Here is a 19,642-nt window from a genome sequence, read left to right on the forward strand (position 1 = left end):
TGCAAGGGTCGCGATGCTCAGGTACACTGGTGAGAGGAAAAAGTGGAGGGGGGTGGAAATGGGAAGTCATTTTGGGATGGAGGAGGGTTACTTTGAAAAATTGGAGTTTGTTGATTTTTATTTTTATTTTGTCATTAAAAAAAATTTTTTGAGTCAACTGTTTTGATTTTGTTTGTGTTATTATTATTATTATTATTATTATTATTATTATTATTATTGTTTTGATTATTATTCCCAGACTTTAAAAAATAAATGGGGGGTCATTGTACACAATGAAAGTACCGATCCTTTGTTCAAATTGGTACCTTAGTTCATTTTACAAAATTAAAGTCCCAATCTTCAGTTCATATTGGTACATTAGTTCATTTTACACAATTGAAGTACTGATCTTCGGTTCATATTGGTACCTTAGTTCATTTTAAACAATGAAAGTACCGATCCTTTATTCAAATTGGTACCTTGGTTCATTTCACACAATTAAAGTACTGACCTTCGGTTCATATTGGTACCTTAGTTCATTTTACACAATGAAAGTACCGATCCTTTATTCAAATTGGTACCTTGGTTCATTTCACACAATTAAAGTACTGATCTTCGGTTCATATTGGTGCCTTGGTTCATTTTACACAAAGTACCGACCTTTGGTTCATTTTGGTACCTTTGTTCATTTTACACAATTAAAGTCCCAATCTTCAGTTCATATTGGTATCTGAGTTCATCTTACACAAAGTACCAATCTTCGGTCCATGTTGGTACCTGAGTTCACTTTACACAATTAAAGTACCCATCTTCAGTTCATATTGGTACCTTGGTTCATTTTACACAATTAAAGTACCGATCTTCAGTTCATATTGGTACCTTGGTTCATTTTACACAATTAAAGGACCGATCTTCAGTTCATATTGGTACCTTAGTTCATTTTACACAATTAAAGTCCCGCTCTTCAGTTCATATTGGTACCTTCGTTCATTTTAAACAATGAAAGTACCGATCCTTTATTCAAATTGGTACCTTGGTTCATTTCACACAAGTAAAGTACTGATCTTCGGTTCATATTGGTACCTTGGTTCATTTTACACAAAGTGCCGACCTTTGGTTCATTTTGGTACCTTCGTTCGTTTTACACAATTAAAGTCCCAATCTTCAGTTCATATTGGTACCTTAGTTCATTTTACACAATTAAAGTCCCGCTCTTCAGTTCATATTGGTACCTTCGTTCATTTTAAACAATGAAAGTACCGATCCTTTATTCATATTGGTACCTTAGTTCATTTTACACAATGAAAGTACCGATCCTTTATTTGAATTGGGACCTTGGTTCATTTCACACAATTAAAGTACTGATCTTCGGTTCATATTGGTACCTTGTTTCAATTTACACAAAGTGCCGACCTTTGGTTCATATTGGTACCTTCGTTCATTTTACACAATTAAAGTCCCGATCTTCAGTTCATATTGGTTTCTGAGTTCATTACACAAAGTACCGATCTTCGGTTCATATTGGTACCTGAGTTCATTTTACACAATTAAAGTACCGATATTCGGTTCATATTGGTACGTTGGTTCATTTTACACAATTAAAGTTTTGATATTTGGTTCATATTGGTACCTTGGTTCATTTTACACAATTAAAGTACCGATATTCGGTTCATATTGGTACGTTGGTTCATTTTACACAATTAAAGTTTTGATATTTGGTTCATATTGGTACCTTGGTTCATTTTACACAATTAAAGTACTGATCTTCGGTTCATATTGGTACCTTGGTTCATTTTACACAATGAACTGATATTTGGTTCATATCGGTACCTTGGTTCATTTTACACAATTAAAGTTCTGATATTCGGTTCATATTGGTACCTTAGTTCATTTTACACAATTAAAGTACCGATCTTCGGTTCATATTGGTACCTTAGTTCATTTTACACAAAGTTTCGATCTTCGGTTCATATTGTTACCTTGGTTTAGTTTACATGATTAAAGTACTGACCCTTGGTTTACATCGGTACCTTGGTTCATCTTACACAATTAAAGTACCGATCTTCGGTTCATATTGGTACCTTGGTTCATTTTACAAAATTAAAGTACTGATCTTCGGTTCATATTGGTACCTTGGTTCATTTTACACAATGAACTGATATTTGGTTCATATCGGTACCTTGGTTCATTTTACACAATTAAAGTTCTGATATTCGGTTCATATTGGTACCTTAGTTCATTTTACACAATTAAAGTACCGATCTTCGGTTCATATTGGTACCTTAGTTCATTTTACACAAAGTTTCGATCTTCGGTTCATATTGTTACCTTGGTTTAGTTTACATGATTAAAGTACTGACCCTTGGTTTACATCGGTACCTTGGTTCATCTTACACAATTAAAGTACCGATCTTCGGTTCATATTGGTACCTTAGTTCATTTTACACAAAGTTTCGATCTTCGGTTCATATTGTTACCTTGGTTTAGTTTACATGATTAAAGTACTGACCCTTGGTTTACATCGGTACCTTGGTTCATCTTACACAATTAAAGTACCGATCTTCGGTTCATATTGGTACCTTGGTTCATTTTACAAAATTAAAGTACCGATCTTCGGTTCATATTGGTACCTTAGTTCATTTTACACAAAGTTTCGATCTTCGGTTCATATTGGTGCCTTGGTTCATTTTACACAAAGTACCGACCTTTGGTTCATTTTGGTACCTTCGTTCATTTTACACAATTAAAGTCCCAATCTTCAGTTCATATTGGTATCTGAGTTCATCTTACACAAAGTACCAATCTTTGGTCCATGTTGGTACCTGAGTTCACTTTACACAATTAAAGTACCCATCTTCAGTTCATATTGGTACCTTGGTTCATTTTACACAATTAAAGTACCGATCTTCAGTTCATATTGGTACCTTGGTTCATTTTACACAATTAAAGGACCGATCTTCAGTTCATATTGGTACCTTAGTTCATTTTACACAATTAAAGTCCCGCTCTTCAGTTCATATTGGTACCTTCGTTCATTTTAAACAATGAAAGTACCGATCCTTTATTCAAATTGGTACCTTGGTTCATTTCACACAATTAAAGTACTGATCTTCGGTTCATATTGGTACCTTGGTTCATTTTACACAAAGTGCCGACCTTTGGTTCATTTTGGTACCTTCGTTCGTTTTACACAATTAAAGTCCCAATCTTCAGTTCATATTGGTACCTTAGTTCATTTTACACAATTAAAGTCCCGCTCTTCAGTTCATATTGGTACCTTCGTTCATTTTAAACAATGAAAGTACCGATCCTTTATTCATATTGGTACCTTAGTTCATTTTACACAATGAAAGTACCGATCCTTTATTTGAATTGGGACCTTGGTTCATTTCACACAATTAAAGTACTGATCTTCGGTTCATATTGGTACCTTGTTTCAATTTACACAAAGTGCCGACCTTTGGTTCATATTGGTACCTTCGTTCATTTTACACAATTAAAGTCCCGATCTTCAGTTCATATTGGTTTCTGAGTTCATTACACAAAGTACCGATCTTCGGTTCATATTGGTACCTGAGTTCATTTTACACAATTAAAGTACCGATATTCGGTTCATATTGGTACGTTGGTTCATTTTACACAATTAAAGTTTTGATATTTGGTTCATATTGGTACCTTGGTTCATTTTACACAATTAAAGTACTGATCTTCGGTTCATATTGGTACCTTGGTTCATTTTACACAATGAACTGATATTTGGTTCATATCGGTACCTTGGTTCATTTTACACAATTAAAGTTCTGATATTCGGTTCATATTGGTACCTTAGTTCATTTTACACAATTAAAGTACCGATCTTCGGTTCATATTGGTACCTTAGTTCATTTTACACAAAGTTTCGATCTTCGGTTCATATTGTTACCTTGGTTTAGTTTACATGATTAAAGTACTGACCCTTGGTTTACATCGGTACCTTGGTTCATCTTACACAATTAAAGTACCGATCTTCGGTTCATATTGGTACCTTGGTTCATTTTACACAATTAAAGTACCGATCTTCGGTTCATATTGGTACCTTGGTTCATTTTACACAATTAAAGTACTGATCTTCGGTTCATATTAGTACCTTAGTTCATTTTACACAACGAAAGTACCGATCCTTTAATCAAATTGGTACCTTGGTTCATTTCACACAATTAAAGTACTGATCTTCGGTTCATATTGGTACCTTGGTTCATTTTACACAAAGTGCCGACCTTTGGATCATATTGGTGCCTTCGTTCATTTCATCCAATTAAAGTCCCGATCTTCGGTTCATATTGGTATCTGAGTTCATTTTACACAATTAAAGTACCGATCTTCGGTTCATATTGGTACCTTAGTTCATTTTACACAAAGTTTCGATCTTCGGTTCATATTGTTACCTTGGTTTAGTTTACATGATTAAAGTACTGACCCTTGGTTTACATCGGTACCTTGGTTCATCTTACACAATTAAAGTACCGATCTTCGGTTCATATTGGTACCTTGGTTCATTTTACAAAATTAAAGTACCGATCTTCGGTTCATATTGGTACCTTAGTTCATTTTACACAAAGTTTCGATCTTCGGTTCATATTGGTGCCTTGGTTCATTTTACACAAAGTACCGACCTTTGGTTCATTTTGGTACCTTCGTTCATTTTACACAATTAAAGTCCCAATCTTCAGTTCATATTGGTATCTGAGTTCATCTTACACAAAGTACCAATCTTTGGTCCATGTTGGTACCTGAGTTCACTTTACACAATTAAAGTACCCATCTTCAGTTCATATTGGTACCTTGGTTCATTTTACACAATTAAAGTACCGATCTTCAGTTCATATTGGTACCTTGGTTCATTTTACACAATTAAAGGACCGATCTTCAGTTCATATTGGTACCTTAGTTCATTTTACACAATTAAAGTCCCGCTCTTCAGTTCATATTGGTACCTTCGTTCATTTTAAACAATGAAAGTACCGATCCTTTATTCAAATTGGTACCTTGGTTCATTTCACACAATTAAAGTACTGATCTTCGGTTCATATTGGTACCTTGGTTCATTTTACACAAAGTGCCGACCTTTGGTTCATTTTGGTACCTTCGTTCGTTTTACACAATTAAAGTCCCAATCTTCAGTTCATATTGGTACCTTAGTTCATTTTACACAATTAAAGTCCCGCTCTTCAGTTCATATTGGTACCTTCGTTCATTTTAAACAATGAAAGTACCGATCCTTTATTCATATTGGTACCTTAGTTCATTTTACACAATGAAAGTACCGATCATTTATTTGAATTGGGACCTTGGTTCATTTCACACAATTAAAGTACTGATCTTCGGTTCATATTGGTACCTTGTTTCAATTTACACAAAGTGCCGACCTTTGGTTCATATTGGTACCTTCGTTCATTTTACACAATTAAAGTCCCGATCTTCAGTTCATATTGGTTTCTGAGTTCATTACACAAAGTACCGATCTTCGGTTCATATTGGTACCTGAGTTCATTTTACACAATTAAAGTTTTGATATTTGGTTCATATTGGTACCTTGGTTCATTTTACACAATTAAAGTACTGATCTTCGGTTCATATTGGTTCATATTTAAGTACCGATCTTCAGTTCATATTGGTACCTTGGTTCATTTTACACAATTAAAGGACCGATCTTCAGTTCATATTGGTACCTTAGTTCATTTTACACAATTAAAGTCCCGCTCTTCAGTTCATATTGGTACCTTCGTTCATTTTAAACAATGAAAGTACCGATCCTTTATTCAAATTGGTACCTTGGTTCATTTCACACAATTAAAGTACTGATCTTCGGTTCATATTGGTACCTTGGTTCATTTTACACAAAGTGCCGACCTTTGGTTCATTTTGGTACCTTCGTTCGTTTTACACAATTAAAGTCCCAATCTTCAGTTCATATTGGTACCTTAGTTCATTTTACACAATTAAAGTCCCGCTCTTCAGTTCATATTGGTACCTTCGTTCATTTTAAACAATGAAAGTACCGATCCTTTATTCATATTGGTACCTTAGTTCATTTTACACAATGAAAGTACCGATCCTTTATTTGAATTGGGACCTTGGTTCATTTCACACAATTAAAGTACTGATCTTCGGTTCATATTGGTACCTTGTTTCAATTTACACAAAGTGCCGACCTTTGGTTCATATTGGTACCTTCGTTCATTTTACACAATTAAAGTCCCGATCTTCAGTTCATATTGGTTTCTGAGTTCATTACACAAAGTACCGATCTTCGGTTCATATTGGTACCTGAGTTCATTTTACACAATTAAAGTACCGATATTCGGTTCATATTGGTACGTTGGTTCATTTTACACAATTAAAGTTTTGATATTTGGTTCATATTGGTACCTTGGTTCATTTTACACAATTAAAGTACTGATCTTCGGTTCATATTGGTACCTTGGTTCATTTTACACAATGAACTGATATTTGGTTCATATCGGTACCTTGGTTCATTTTACACAATTAAAGTTCTGATATTCGGTTCATATTGGTACCTTAGTTCATTTTACACAATTAAAGTACCGATCTTCGGTTCATATTGGTACCTTAGTTCATTTTACACAAAGTTTCGATCTTCGGTTCATATTGTTACCTTGGTTTAGTTTACATGATTAAAGTACTGACCCTTGGTTTACATCGGTACCTTGGTTCATCTTACACAATTAAAGTACCGATCTTCGGTTCATATTGGTACCTTGGTTCATTTTACACAATTAAAGTACCGATCTTCGGTTCATATTGGTACCTTGGTTCATTTTACACAATTAAAGTACTGATCTTCGGTTCATATTAGTACCTTAGTTCATTTTACACAACGAAAGTACCGATCCTTTAATCAAATTGGTACCTTGGTTCATTTCACACAATTAAAGTACTGATCTTCGGTTCATATTGGTACCTTGGTTCATTTTACACAAAGTGCCGACCTTTGGATCATATTGGTGCCTTCGTTCATTTCATCCAATTAAAGTCCCGATCTTCGGTTCATATTGGTATCTGAGTTCATTTTACACAATTAAAGTACCGATCTTCGGTTCATATTGGTACCTTAGTTCATTTTACACAAAGTTTCGATCTTCGGTTCATATTGTTACCTTGGTTTAGTTTACATGATTAAAGTACTGACCCTTGGTTTACATCGGTACCTTGGTTCATCTTACACAATTAAAGTACCGATCTTCGGTTCATATTGGTACCTTGGTTCATTTTACAAAATTAAAGTACCGATCTTCGGTTCATATTGGTACCTTAGTTCATTTTACACAAAGTTTCGATCTTCGGTTCATATTGGTGCCTTGGTTCATTTTACACAAAGTACCGACCTTTGGTTCATTTTGGTACCTTCGTTCATTTTACACAATTAAAGTCCCAATCTTCAGTTCATATTGGTATCTGAGTTCATCTTACACAAAGTACCAATCTTTGGTCCATGTTGGTACCTGAGTTCACTTTACACAATTAAAGTACCCATCTTCAGTTCATATTGGTACCTTGGTTCATTTTACACAATTAAAGTACCGATCTTCAGTTCATATTGGTACCTTGGTTCATTTTACACAATTAAAGGACCGATCTTCAGTTCATATTGGTACCTTAGTTCATTTTACACAATTAAAGTCCCGCTCTTCAGTTCATATTGGTACCTTCGTTCATTTTAAACAATGAAAGTACCGATCCTTTATTCAAATTGGTACCTTGGTTCATTTCACACAATTAAAGTACTGATCTTCGGTTCATATTGGTACCTTGGTTCATTTTACACAAAGTGCCGACCTTTGGTTCATTTTGGTACCTTCGTTCGTTTTACACAATTAAAGTCCCAATCTTCAGTTCATATTGGTACCTTAGTTCATTTTACACAATTAAAGTCCCGCTCTTCAGTTCATATTGGTACCTTCGTTCATTTTAAACAATGAAAGTACCGATCCTTTATTCATATTGGTACCTTAGTTCATTTTACACAATGAAAGTACCGATCATTTATTTGAATTGGGACCTTGGTTCATTTCACACAATTAAAGTACTGATCTTCGGTTCATATTGGTACCTTGTTTCAATTTACACAAAGTGCCGACCTTTGGTTCATATTGGTACCTTCGTTCATTTTACACAATTAAAGTCCCGATCTTCAGTTCATATTGGTTTCTGAGTTCATTACACAAAGTACCGATCTTCGGTTCATATTGGTACCTGAGTTCATTTTACACAATTAAAGTACCGATATTCGGTTCATATTGGTACGTTGGTTCATTTTACACAATTAAAGTTTTGATATTTGGTTCATATTGGTACCTTGGTTCATTTTACACAATTAAAGTACTGATCTTCGGTTCATATTGGTACCTTGGTTCATTTTACACAATGAACTGATATTTGGTTCATATCGGTACCTTGGTTCATTTTACACAATTAAAGTTCTGATATTCGGTTCATATTGGTACCTTAGTTCATTTTACACAATTAAAGTACCGATCTTCGGTTCATATTGGTACCTTAGTTCATTTTACACAAAGTTTCGATCTTCGGTTCATATTGTTACCTTGGTTTAGTTTACATGATTAAAGTACTGACCCTTGGTTTACATCGGTACCTTGGTTCATCTTACACAATTAAAGTACCGATCTTCGGTTCATATTGGTACCTTGGTTCATTTTACACAATTAAAGTACCGATCTTCGGTTCATATTGGTACCTTGGTTCATTTTACACAATTAAAGTACTGATCTTCGGTTCATATTAGTACCTTAGTTCATTTTACACAACGAAAGTACCGATCCTTTAATCAAATTGGTACCTTGGTTCATTTCACACAATTAAAGTACTGATCTTCGGTTCATATTGGTACCTTGGTTCATTTTACACAAAGTGCCGACCTTTGGATCATATTGGTGCCTTCGTTCATTTCATCCAATTAAAGTCCCGATCTTCGGTTCATATTGGTATCTGAGTTCATTTTACACAATTAAAGTACCGATCTTCGGTTCATATTGGTACCTTGGTTCATTTTACACAAAGTTCTGATATTCGGTTCATATTGGTACCTTGGTTCATTTTACACAATTAAAGAACCGATCTTCGGTTCATATTGGTACCTTAGTTCATTTTACACAATTAAAGAACCGATCTTCGGTTCATATTGGTACCTGAGTTCATTTTACACAATTAAAGAACCGATCTTCCGTTCATATTGGTACCTTAGTTCATTTTACACAATTAAAGTACTGATCTTCGGTTCATATTGGTACCTTGGTTCATTTTACACAAAGTTCTGATATTCGGTTCATATTGGTACCTTAGTTCATTTTACACAATTAAAGAACCGATCTTTGGTTCATATTGGTACCTGAGTTCATTTTACACAATTAAAGAACCGATCTTCCGTTCATATTGGTACCTTAGTTCATTTTACACAATTAAAGTACTGATCTTCGGTTCATATTGGTACCTTGGTTCATTTTACACAAAGTACCGACCTTTGGTTCATTTTGGTACCTTAGTTCATTTTACACAAAGTACCGATCTTCGGTTCATATTGGTATCTTGATTCATCCGGGGAGGGAGGGGACACAATTCTTCCATTCCCTCACCCACTCTGAAATCCGCCCCTCCCAGAACCCCGTCCCCCCCCCTTCCATTCCTCGGTCACTTTGTTCCTTCGCACCATGGATATTTTCCATCCTTCCGCCTTTTTTCTCGCAGTGTTTATATATCAGTCCTGGAAACGACCGGGAGGAGGAGGGGATCACTTGTATGTGTGCACCTTGCATTCCAAGGAAAGGTAGATAAGGAACGGCTGGCTTGGCAAGCGATAACAAGCTCATTGGTAATTAAATGGATCACACCCTACGAAATCTCAAAATGCTGATGAACCTTAGGAATATGGTTATGCATCAAAGGTCACAATTGGGCCATCACAGTGTTGGTGGCAATATCCCATACTTGAAACTATGTCCAGGAAAAGCCCCAAGATAGGTTATAAACCAATCGATATACAGTCCACAAATAATCTGATCATGGCTCGAAAAATCGAACGGCAAGGGATTCACCATTCATGAATAAAGACTCATGTCAGCAGCTTTGTTAGATGAAGATCGGTGCCGCTTACCTGGAGGACTAGCAAGTCAAGATGGCTCTGATCCATTCATCTGAGGGGGACGCGATAAGTTCAGAATTACCTTCATCACTTTGAGTTTCCTCCAAACTTCTTTCAGTTTAATAGCGACTGTTTAAAAATGTAACTGCACGGTACGTTGGACAGAATTGACAGAAACGTTAGTGCTGATAAAAAATAGGACCACGTGTCCTGAAGCTCACCTGGATGAGGAGCAACAGTCATTCAACCCCCCCCGCCCCCCACAGACCCCCTCAAACCCGCATTTTTTTAATGCCATGAACAAACCAGTACATTACGAGTGATGAAGGTTGTGCTCAAGTTTCATCATAATTGTGTGTGTGTAGTTTCAGAGAAATAGCAAATACTTATTTGGGGGGGGGGGTCAACCACCCCCTCCCCCGTAGACACCTATAATGGGTGCAGATTTGGATGCGAGACAACAAACCTTTGTTAGGCATCATATAATATGAAGTTTGTGGCCAAGTTTGATCAAAATTGTGTGTTTGGTTTAAGCAATAATGATTGAAGTGTGTTTATGGACTGAATGACTGAGTGTCTCTGTCTCTCTGTCTCTACTCGATTGCATAGGCTCACCGGACTAAAGTCCAGGTGAGCTAATAATTCTTATGTATGGAAGGTGTGCCCAGTGAAAGCCATGATAACCTATTATACACCTAAAAATGGAGTTTGTGCAAGGCGCAACGCCTCCTTGGGGATGGCGGAATTTAAATCGCAACAACCTCCAACATGTGACTCTTAATGCTCCTGTCAAGTTTGATTGTGCTTGAATAAGTAACGACTGAATGTATCCATCCATCCATTGGGACCATCCATACTCTGTGCAGAGCGTTGGTGCTGCCTAAGCCCTCTCCTTTCCTATTGAGCACAATCCTGGATGGGTCGCCACTGCGACGCAGGATACCAGCAAGCTGGCACTTATTTTGCTAACCTCGGAAGGATGAAAGGTCGAGTCAACCTTTCATGGTATTAATTCAACAGCTAAGCAGGATTTGAACTCAGGACCCAAGGATCCCAAGCCCTCCACTCTAGCCATTAAGCCAACAGCAGGCATACTGAATGTATCACAGTCAAAAAAAACCATCAAACAGACAGACCAAATTGTGTATTCTAGTAAGATGTTGTGGAATGAAGGGTTTTAGGGTGGTTGGAGTGCAAATCCTTCCACCAACCTCTGATCCAAAGTATTCTCACTTTCAGATCGATTTGTACTTTTGGTAACTTGTCAAACCAAAATGTAAACGAGAAAGCATCTGAAAATGCAAAGCCCGTCGGTGGGGGAAAGCATGCTAAACATGATGAAAACAGCTAAAACTAGAAGGGCACTCAGATAAAGCACATACCTCCGCCAGGCTGATTAGTTTACCTTTTGTATCCCACTGATAGGCCGGAACTGGATTCGGACCTGAACTAAAATTTAATTGGCTTGTTCTCATCACTGAACCAACTCAACTACTAAGTTTCATCCGAATCCGTCCACAACGTTTTGACATATCTTGTTCACAAACAAACAAATAGATGGCATGAAAACATAACCTCCATCTACCTTCAATGGCGGAGGTAAAAATACAAATACAAAAAAAAAAATTGATGATTTTAGGCGATCTTGAAATTTTAACCTAAAAAACAATAAGCACTGACCCAATCAGCAAACCCTGCCCAAATTCAAGTAATCGGTTGAAATATGCAATTTTATGCAACTTTGACCTTTGAACTTTTGATATAAAAAACAGTCGTATTCTAGCTTTTGATTAGTGAACCAATTCAGTCACTCGATATTCAAATTCTTTAAATTTCAGGTCAATCGGATGAAAATTAATGATTTTATGTGATGCTGACCTTTGACCTTTCCGCTCGAACCACTCACTCAGGGAGACGGAGCACAAACCACTCACTCAGGGTGACGGAGCACAAACCACTCGCTCAAGGTGACGGAGCATGAACCACTCGCTCAGGGTGACGGAGCACGAACCACTCGCTCAGGGTGATGGAGAACAAACCACTCACTCTGAATGAAGTGGCACAGCAAAAGTGGCCGCAGTGAGTGAATGATTCGCTCAGAACAACATAGCGCTGTCCCGCTGTTGACAATGGGGGCTCGGCAAGTGGATTCAGCACTCCATTTCAATGGTTGACAAGGAATGGTTGGCTAGGCTGTCACTGCATACCATTAAAGGATACCGTTAACTTTAAAGCCAGTCTTCACCACGCACGAAGCAGTAAATGAACTAAAATGATTATATAAATCTGCCATTTTGCCTGCATATGTGTCACATGGTACATCGGTTGGGGGTCCGCGCAAACGTTATAACTTTTTAAAACTTTTTTTTTATACCAGATTTGCTATGATTCCCTGCAGGGCACATCACAAAAACTCCGAAAATTTCGATACAGATTTGGCAGACGCTATGGAAGGGCAGTCCCTCTGGGAGAAAGAGCACGAGGTTGAGCAGTGAACGCATTAAATCATTCAGGTCAATGAAGCTTGGTAATTGTGACACGTTCCTAAATGTTTTTGTTCACTCCATATAATTTTCAAAAAAGTAGAAAAAGATATGTTTAACCGTTTGAAAATTTCACATTTTCTTGTGTATGTATGGAGACGCAGGGAACATAGCCTTGCTTGCTAAAAGTAAATAGGTATATCGGCCTTGTTATAAGACTCGTTATTTCTTTAAATTATTATCAGATTTCACAATAGATTTTGACACTTATTTAGTCCGGATGATATCCTATCCTGAAAACCGAAATAATATTATACTGTACTTCAATGAGTATGTGACAGGAGATCATGGAAAAATCATATCATGAAATGCATGAAATCGCTCCAAGCTCCTAATTTGAAAACTATAGTACTTACAAAAGTGATGTATGTAGCGATTCGTAGCTATGATGAACAGGCATTCGATAATGTGAGTGAGGAAAGTGAAAAATAACTTTATCGTTAAGAAATCGTTGCGGCCTGTTCCAAGTCAAGGCATGGTTGAGCAGGCCAAAAAACATGGCGGCTTCAGACCCCAGCGAGGTTACCCAGGAAACGCCTTAAGATCCCAGAGAGCGAGGTGGCCGAGGATCGCCTGATGAAGGATGTAATTAAATAAGGCCGTTAATTATCTTCAGAAGGGGTGTTTTAATTAAACCAAACACCCAATTTTCACTCTTGCACTTCCTTGGAGTTTTCTTAGTGTGCATGCCAAGTTTCAGGCTGCTCGGTTTTATGGTTTTGGAGTTCGGGAGGAGGCACACACTGACACACACATGCACTCACTGACACACACTGACATTTATTAGTGTAGGAGCTAGCATTATTTATTCCCTTGTTGACTCAAAGATGGTAGAGCCAGGGAAGTGGTATATGGGGTCACATCTGCTATGTGAGGCTGGCAATTCGACTTTCCCCATCCAGTTTTTGATTTATTTGTGTTAACGTTCCGTCAAAATCACTTTATCAATTCGATATATCACTTTATTCAGCTCAAACTGATAATTATATCCACCCACCGAAGGTGGGCGGAGGTTATATTTTCACCCCCTGTCTATTTGTTTGTGAACAAAATATCTCAAAAAGTTGTGGACACATTTTGACGAAACCTGGTAGAGAGTTTGGGTATACAAGGACGAAAAGATTGGATTTTGGTTAAGATCCGAGTCCGGATCCGGCTCAGAGAATTTTTAAAGCGATTTTTCACCATTGAGTGATCAGACGAAAACGATTTCTTGTACCATATCTCACAAAGTTCTGGACGGATTGGGACGAAACTTGGTGGACACCTTGGGTGTGTGGCAAGGACGAATTGATTCGATTTCGGTGAAGATTTGAATCCAGAACTGAGAATTTTAAAGTGATTTTTCACCATTGATATGATGGGGCGAAAACGATATATAGACATATATATATATATATATATATATATATATATATATATATATATATATATATATATATATATATATATATATATATATATATATATATATATATATACATATACATATACATATACATATATGTTGTTGCGGTTCTGGAAACCGTATCCCTCCAACACCAATAGCAGCCAACATACAGTGGTCCCCAGTCAATTATTTCATTAATGTACGTTCAGATAGTCCCTTCCTTCTTGTCTAGTGGGACAAAAGGGACAAGTGCATTGTGTAAATCTCATATTTAGGTCTGATTAAACCTGTGAACTTCATTCCTATTCTTTCTTTTTCGCTATTCCTGAGGTAAATCCAAGCAAGGGGTCCTCATGAGGCTGGCAGGCAATCCGCTCTGACACCCATCGGTAAAAACCACAGCCGTGCCCTTCGCGTAACAATACGTCCTCACAAAAGACCAAGGGCAGCAGTAGAAGCCAACAATAAACGCCAGCGCTGACCAGAGCACATGCCCCACAGCGATGACCCCCCCAGCCACGGTTCAGGTGATCAGAGGCATAACCAACACACCAAATGGTAACAACATGCAGCATGCACGCGGCGCACTCTTCTTCAATCCAAATCTCCATTAATAAATATATCTGTCCCCTTTTCAATCCGAATCTCCATCCAAGAATGATATACAATCCTTTCCCTCAATTCCATGACACAGATCAGGGCTGGCACTGTGCACACGACACCGCCTTTGATAAATGGCCACGTGCTTAATGGAGGACTCGCGCGCACTGTGCGGGGCATGCTTAATGGTGGGCAGACCCGCGCACTGACCACGTGTACAATGGTGAACCCGCGCGCACTGTACGGGGCATGCTCGATGACAGCCGGACCTGCGCGCACTGTACAGGGCATGCTCGATTGCGGGTGGATCTGTGCGCACTGTGCGGGGCATGCTCGATGGCGGGCGGACCCACGTGCTGACCACGTGTACAATGGCGGACTCGCGTGCAGCCCGTGGTACTTTATCATCGTACAGAATCGGTACAAATAACACATCTTTGGTCGGGTCTGCACATAGGGTTACAATAACGTCTTACCGTCGGTCTTCGCTCACCACGACGGCCACAAATGTCTCCCGTGGACGGCAGACATCCTCCCGCACCTCCACCTCGATGCAGCTGCTGCCAGGCAGAGGCATGCTGTGCGGCCGGATCGCTCAGGCCGCATGGTGCAACACGGAGCAGGCACATTGACCAGCACCAACCACGGGCCGTTGGGGCAGGCACGGGGTTCAGTGCAAGGTGATTCATATCACGGGGTTTGGTGCCGGGTGATTCGTGTCACGGTGCTCGGAGCGAGACGATTCAGCAGCTGGGAACCATCTGGCCAGAAGTAAAGTGGAGCCGCTTCCGTTCATGGTGGCCGGCCCGTGTGCTGGCCGAGGCCCAATCAGAGTGCCCGATTCAGATGATGACACATCGCTTCGGGTCGTCACCCCCGCCCACACCACGGGATCTGTAAAAGGACTGGTCATGCAGCCGCTAGTCGTGTCGTTCCTGCTCGTTGTTCCTGCCCATTGTTCTTATATTTTCTCTCATTGATCCAGCATGGTCCGTATCCTAATTTAGCCGGGACTTTATTCCCAACGATCTGTTACTTTTAGCCGGAACGTCCTTCGCAGTGTTGCTCAGCTGCATCTGATCCAGTAAATTGATCCGGTTCAGACAAGGTGTACTGAGGGCATGTCCCCCGGTAGTTAGGTCACGTGCTTAATTAGGTAACCCGATTAACCCATCGACGGTAGGACCCAAGGTCATGCGGTTGAGTTATTGACGTTCACGGTCGGTTAGCGACCCGCCGCATCACGGAATTATCCATGTGCGATGGCCTGCAATTCCATGGAGGCTGTGGGAACACACTCTCCCCAAACTGTGTACGTAATAGATAAATAGGATTGTGAGGTACATGAATCGGTGTGGAGCTCAAAAAGAATATTTACCTCACGAAGTGAAGAAAATTATTAAAATACGTGGAGAAGAAGAAGAACATTGATGTGAGATCCTTGAGGTATGTTTACAGAGAGTGATTGTGTAAATAAATGAGAAGGTAATGAGGAAATGGTCACCTTGGTATGTTATCTTACTTCCGGTCTATATCCACGTGTGCTCGCGATTTGGATCTTGGGACAGTTTGTTCTATTGAGAGTTGGCTCGACCACTAGGGAGAGATCGTGGTGGTTTGGATTTGTTCCCCCATTACGGACTCCGTGTTGAGGGTCATGAACCAAGACCCCCCGAGCTGCAGTCACGATCCGAGATCCTCGGACTCCAAGTCGAGCTCCGATGGAGGGATCAGAGGGGGTCCGGGAGGGGTTGATGAGATCTGTGGGTTCAAGATCCTGGACGTTCAGAACCTTCCTATTGGAGAGGACGGTCCGCACCTGGGACCAGGTACGTGGTTCTCTCGTCCAGGTGAATGTAATTTTCTCAGTAATTCTAACACTGTTTTGTCCACGTTGTAACTCATGTACATCACATTGTAACGATGAAGGAGGTTCTCACTGACATCTCGTCGGATTCATGTTCCTCTCATCTTGTAGAACCAAACATCAAGTGTTTTGTTTGTGACTTTTGGATTGTTCAGAAACACCCAGCAACGTACTCCTCCCTCCCCTACCCTCTCCTCCCCTCTCTCCCCCTACCCTCTCCTTCCCTCTCTCCCCTTACCGTCTCCTACCCTCTCCTTCCCTCCCTCCCCCTACCCTCTCCTTCCCTCTCTCCCCTTACCCTCTCCTACCCTCCCTCCCCTACCCTCTCCTTCCCTCTCTCCCCTTACCCTCTCCTACCCTCCCTCCCCTACCCTCTCCTTCCCTCTCTCCCCTTACCCTCTCCTACCCTCTCTCCCCTTACCCTCTCCTTCCCTCCCTCCCCTTACCGTCTCCTACCCTCTCCTTCCCTCCCTCCCCTACCCTCTCCTCCCTCCCTCCCCCTACCCTCTCCTCACCTCTCTCCCCCTACCCTCTCCTTCCCTCTCTCCCCTTACCGTCTCCTACCCTCTCCTTCCCTCCCTCCCCTACCCTCTCCTCCCTCTCTCCCTTACCGTCTCCTACCCTCTCCTTCCCTCCCTCCCCCTACCCTCTCCTCCCTCTCTCCCCCTACCCTCCCCTTACCCTCTCCTTTCCTCTCCCCTTACCGTCTCCTACCCTCTCCTTCCCTCTCTCCCCTTACCGTCTCCGACCCTCTCCTTCCCTCCCTCCCCTACCCTCTCCTCCCTCTCTCCCCTACCCTCTCCTCCCCTCTCTCCCCTACCCTCTCCTTCCCTCTCTCCCCTTACCCTCTCCTTCCCTCTCTCCCCTTACCCTCTCCTTCCCTCTCTCCCCTTACCCTCTCCTTCCCTCTCTCCCCTTACCCTCTCCTTCCCTCTCTCCCCTTACCGTCTCCTTCCCTCTCTCCCCTTACCGTCTCCTACCCTCTCCTTCTCTCCCTCCCCCTACCCTCTCCTCCCCTCTCTCCCCCTACCCTCTCCTTCCCTCTCTCCCCTTACCGTCTCCTACCCTCTCCTTCCCTCCCTCCCCCTACCCTCTCCTTCCCTCTCTCCCCCTACCCTCTCCTTCCCTCTCTCCCCTTACCGTCTCCTACCCTCTCCTTCCCTCCCTCCCCTACCCTCTCCTCCCCTCTCCTTCCCTCCCTCCCCCTCCCCTCTCCTTCCCTCCCTCCCCCTCCCCTCTCCTTCCCTCCCTCCCCCTCCCCTCTCCTTCCCTCCCCTCCCCTCTCCTTCCCTCCCTCCCCTCCCCTCTCTTTCCCCTCATTCTCCATCTGCACACCACTCTCTCCCTAACTCTGCCACTCCCCTTCCCTTCCCTCCCCTTCCCTTCCCTCTCCTTCCCTTCCCTCCCCTCCCCTCTCTCCCCTTCCCTCCCCTCCCCTCCACTTCCCTCCCCTCCCCTCCCCTCCACTTCCCTCCCCTCCCTCAAGAACATATCTCTTGTAATACATTTTTGAAATATAAAGGTAGATATCGTTTTTGGCCCGATCTCTCAACGGTGAAGAATCACTTTCGGAATTAAATAATTCTCGCATCCAGATCTGCATTCAGATCTTGACCAAAATCGAATAAATTTATCCTGATCACACACCCAACCCATCCACCAACTTTCATCCAAACCCGTCCACAACTTTTTTGAGATGTCGTGCTATTTATTCGTTTAGCCTTATCTCTCAACGGTGAAGGATCACTTCATTATCGGATTCGGATCTTCACCAAAATTGAATCATTTCTTCCTTGTCACACACCCAACATGTGCACCACGTTTCATCCGGATCCGTCCACAACCTTTTGAGATATCCTGCACACACAAACAAACAAGCAGACAGACAGAGAGGTGAGAAAACATAACCTCCTTCACTTTTGCTGGCAGAGGCAAATGAAGACCATTTTAAGACCTTGGTCTGCAGGGTGTTCCAAAATGACCCAGGCAACTTTGGTTGTTAATATATTGAGAACAACAAATGATACGACGATACCCTTTAGTTTCTATGATGCAGAAGCTAATAACCTTTTGTGCAAACCATGAATACACTTCGATGTGAGCTCCGTCTGTCACACGCAGGATATCAAGGTGGTACACAAGTTCTTGTCATGTTCAGCTCAGCATGTTCGCGTCCACCAGTGCGCATGCAACTGTGATCCAAGAACGAAGATCCTGCAGGTTTTTCACCTTGGTGTTGCAGACATTTCTGAAAAAATCCCCACACACAAAAAAAAATTAGTTAAGAGGGATTATGTCTTGCAATCGTGGGGTTGGGGGTTGGTCCATCTCTGCCAATCCAGCGACCTGGAAATTTTTAATTCAGGATAGCTCGAACGTCTAAGGCCCAATGAGGGGGAGCGCTGTCCTGTTGAAAACTGATATCGGGTTGCGGGTCTTCAATCTGTGGGAAGGCAAATCGTTAAGGTCACTGTGTTCTCCGCAAAGAAAAACGGACCGACCAAGCGGTCATGGAGAAGGCCACACCACACATTGACCTTCTTGACTGTCGTGTATGTGTTCAATGACCACGTGGGGGTTTTCAGAACCTGAGATCCTCACATTGTGCCGGTTGACCTCCGATCCATGAAAGCAAGCTATGTCTGTGAACATGACCTTTTTCAGGTAATCTTCGTCATCCTCCATGTAACTAAGCATTTCCAAGTCAAACGCCTTGTGTTTAGGTCCGTCGTTTGGTTTGAGTTCCTGCAGAATCTGCACATTATAGACATAACGCTTCGGTCTTTTGTGCAAAATCTTGTGTACAATGGTGGTTAGTGGTCCCAGTTCTCTGGATGTGCATCAAATAGATTTTGTGGGACTTTGTTGAAATGATTCACGCACTCGTTCAACATCTGCTGCACTTGTGCTTGGTCGATGGTACTTTTCTATTTGACAGCTTCCAGTCTCATTAAACCCCTTGTCCCACTCTCTGATACTAGTCCGTGATGGCGGATTCCTTCCATGCCTTGTACGGAAATTACGCTGAACTTGCGTGTCGGATCTTGTCTCGATGAACCATTCGACGCACTGACCTTTCTCCTGTGGAGTCACCATTTTCTTTTACA

At 41.1% G+C, this 19,642-nt stretch overlaps 1 protein-coding gene across 1 annotated transcript in view; it reads left to right on the forward strand.

The window, feature by feature from the left end:
* LOC147009940 (uncharacterized) overlaps window positions 1-19,642 on the forward strand; it is a 71,121-nt gene that overhangs the window by 28,613 nt on the left and 22,866 nt on the right. The window contains exon 6 of the mRNA XM_085861215.1: window positions 16,269-16,497. Within this exon, the coding sequence (XP_085717341.1) occupies window positions 16,269-16,497 (229 nt within the window). The remainder of the gene's footprint in view (window positions 1-16,268; window positions 16,498-19,642) is intronic.

The sequence above is a fragment of the Eptatretus burgeri genome, chromosome 17, assembly GCF_056783735.1.
Source record: "Eptatretus burgeri isolate ZD-2024b chromosome 17, Ebu_testis_v1, whole genome shotgun sequence".
Lineage (NCBI taxonomy): Eukaryota > Metazoa > Chordata > Myxini > Myxiniformes > Myxinidae > Eptatretus > Eptatretus burgeri.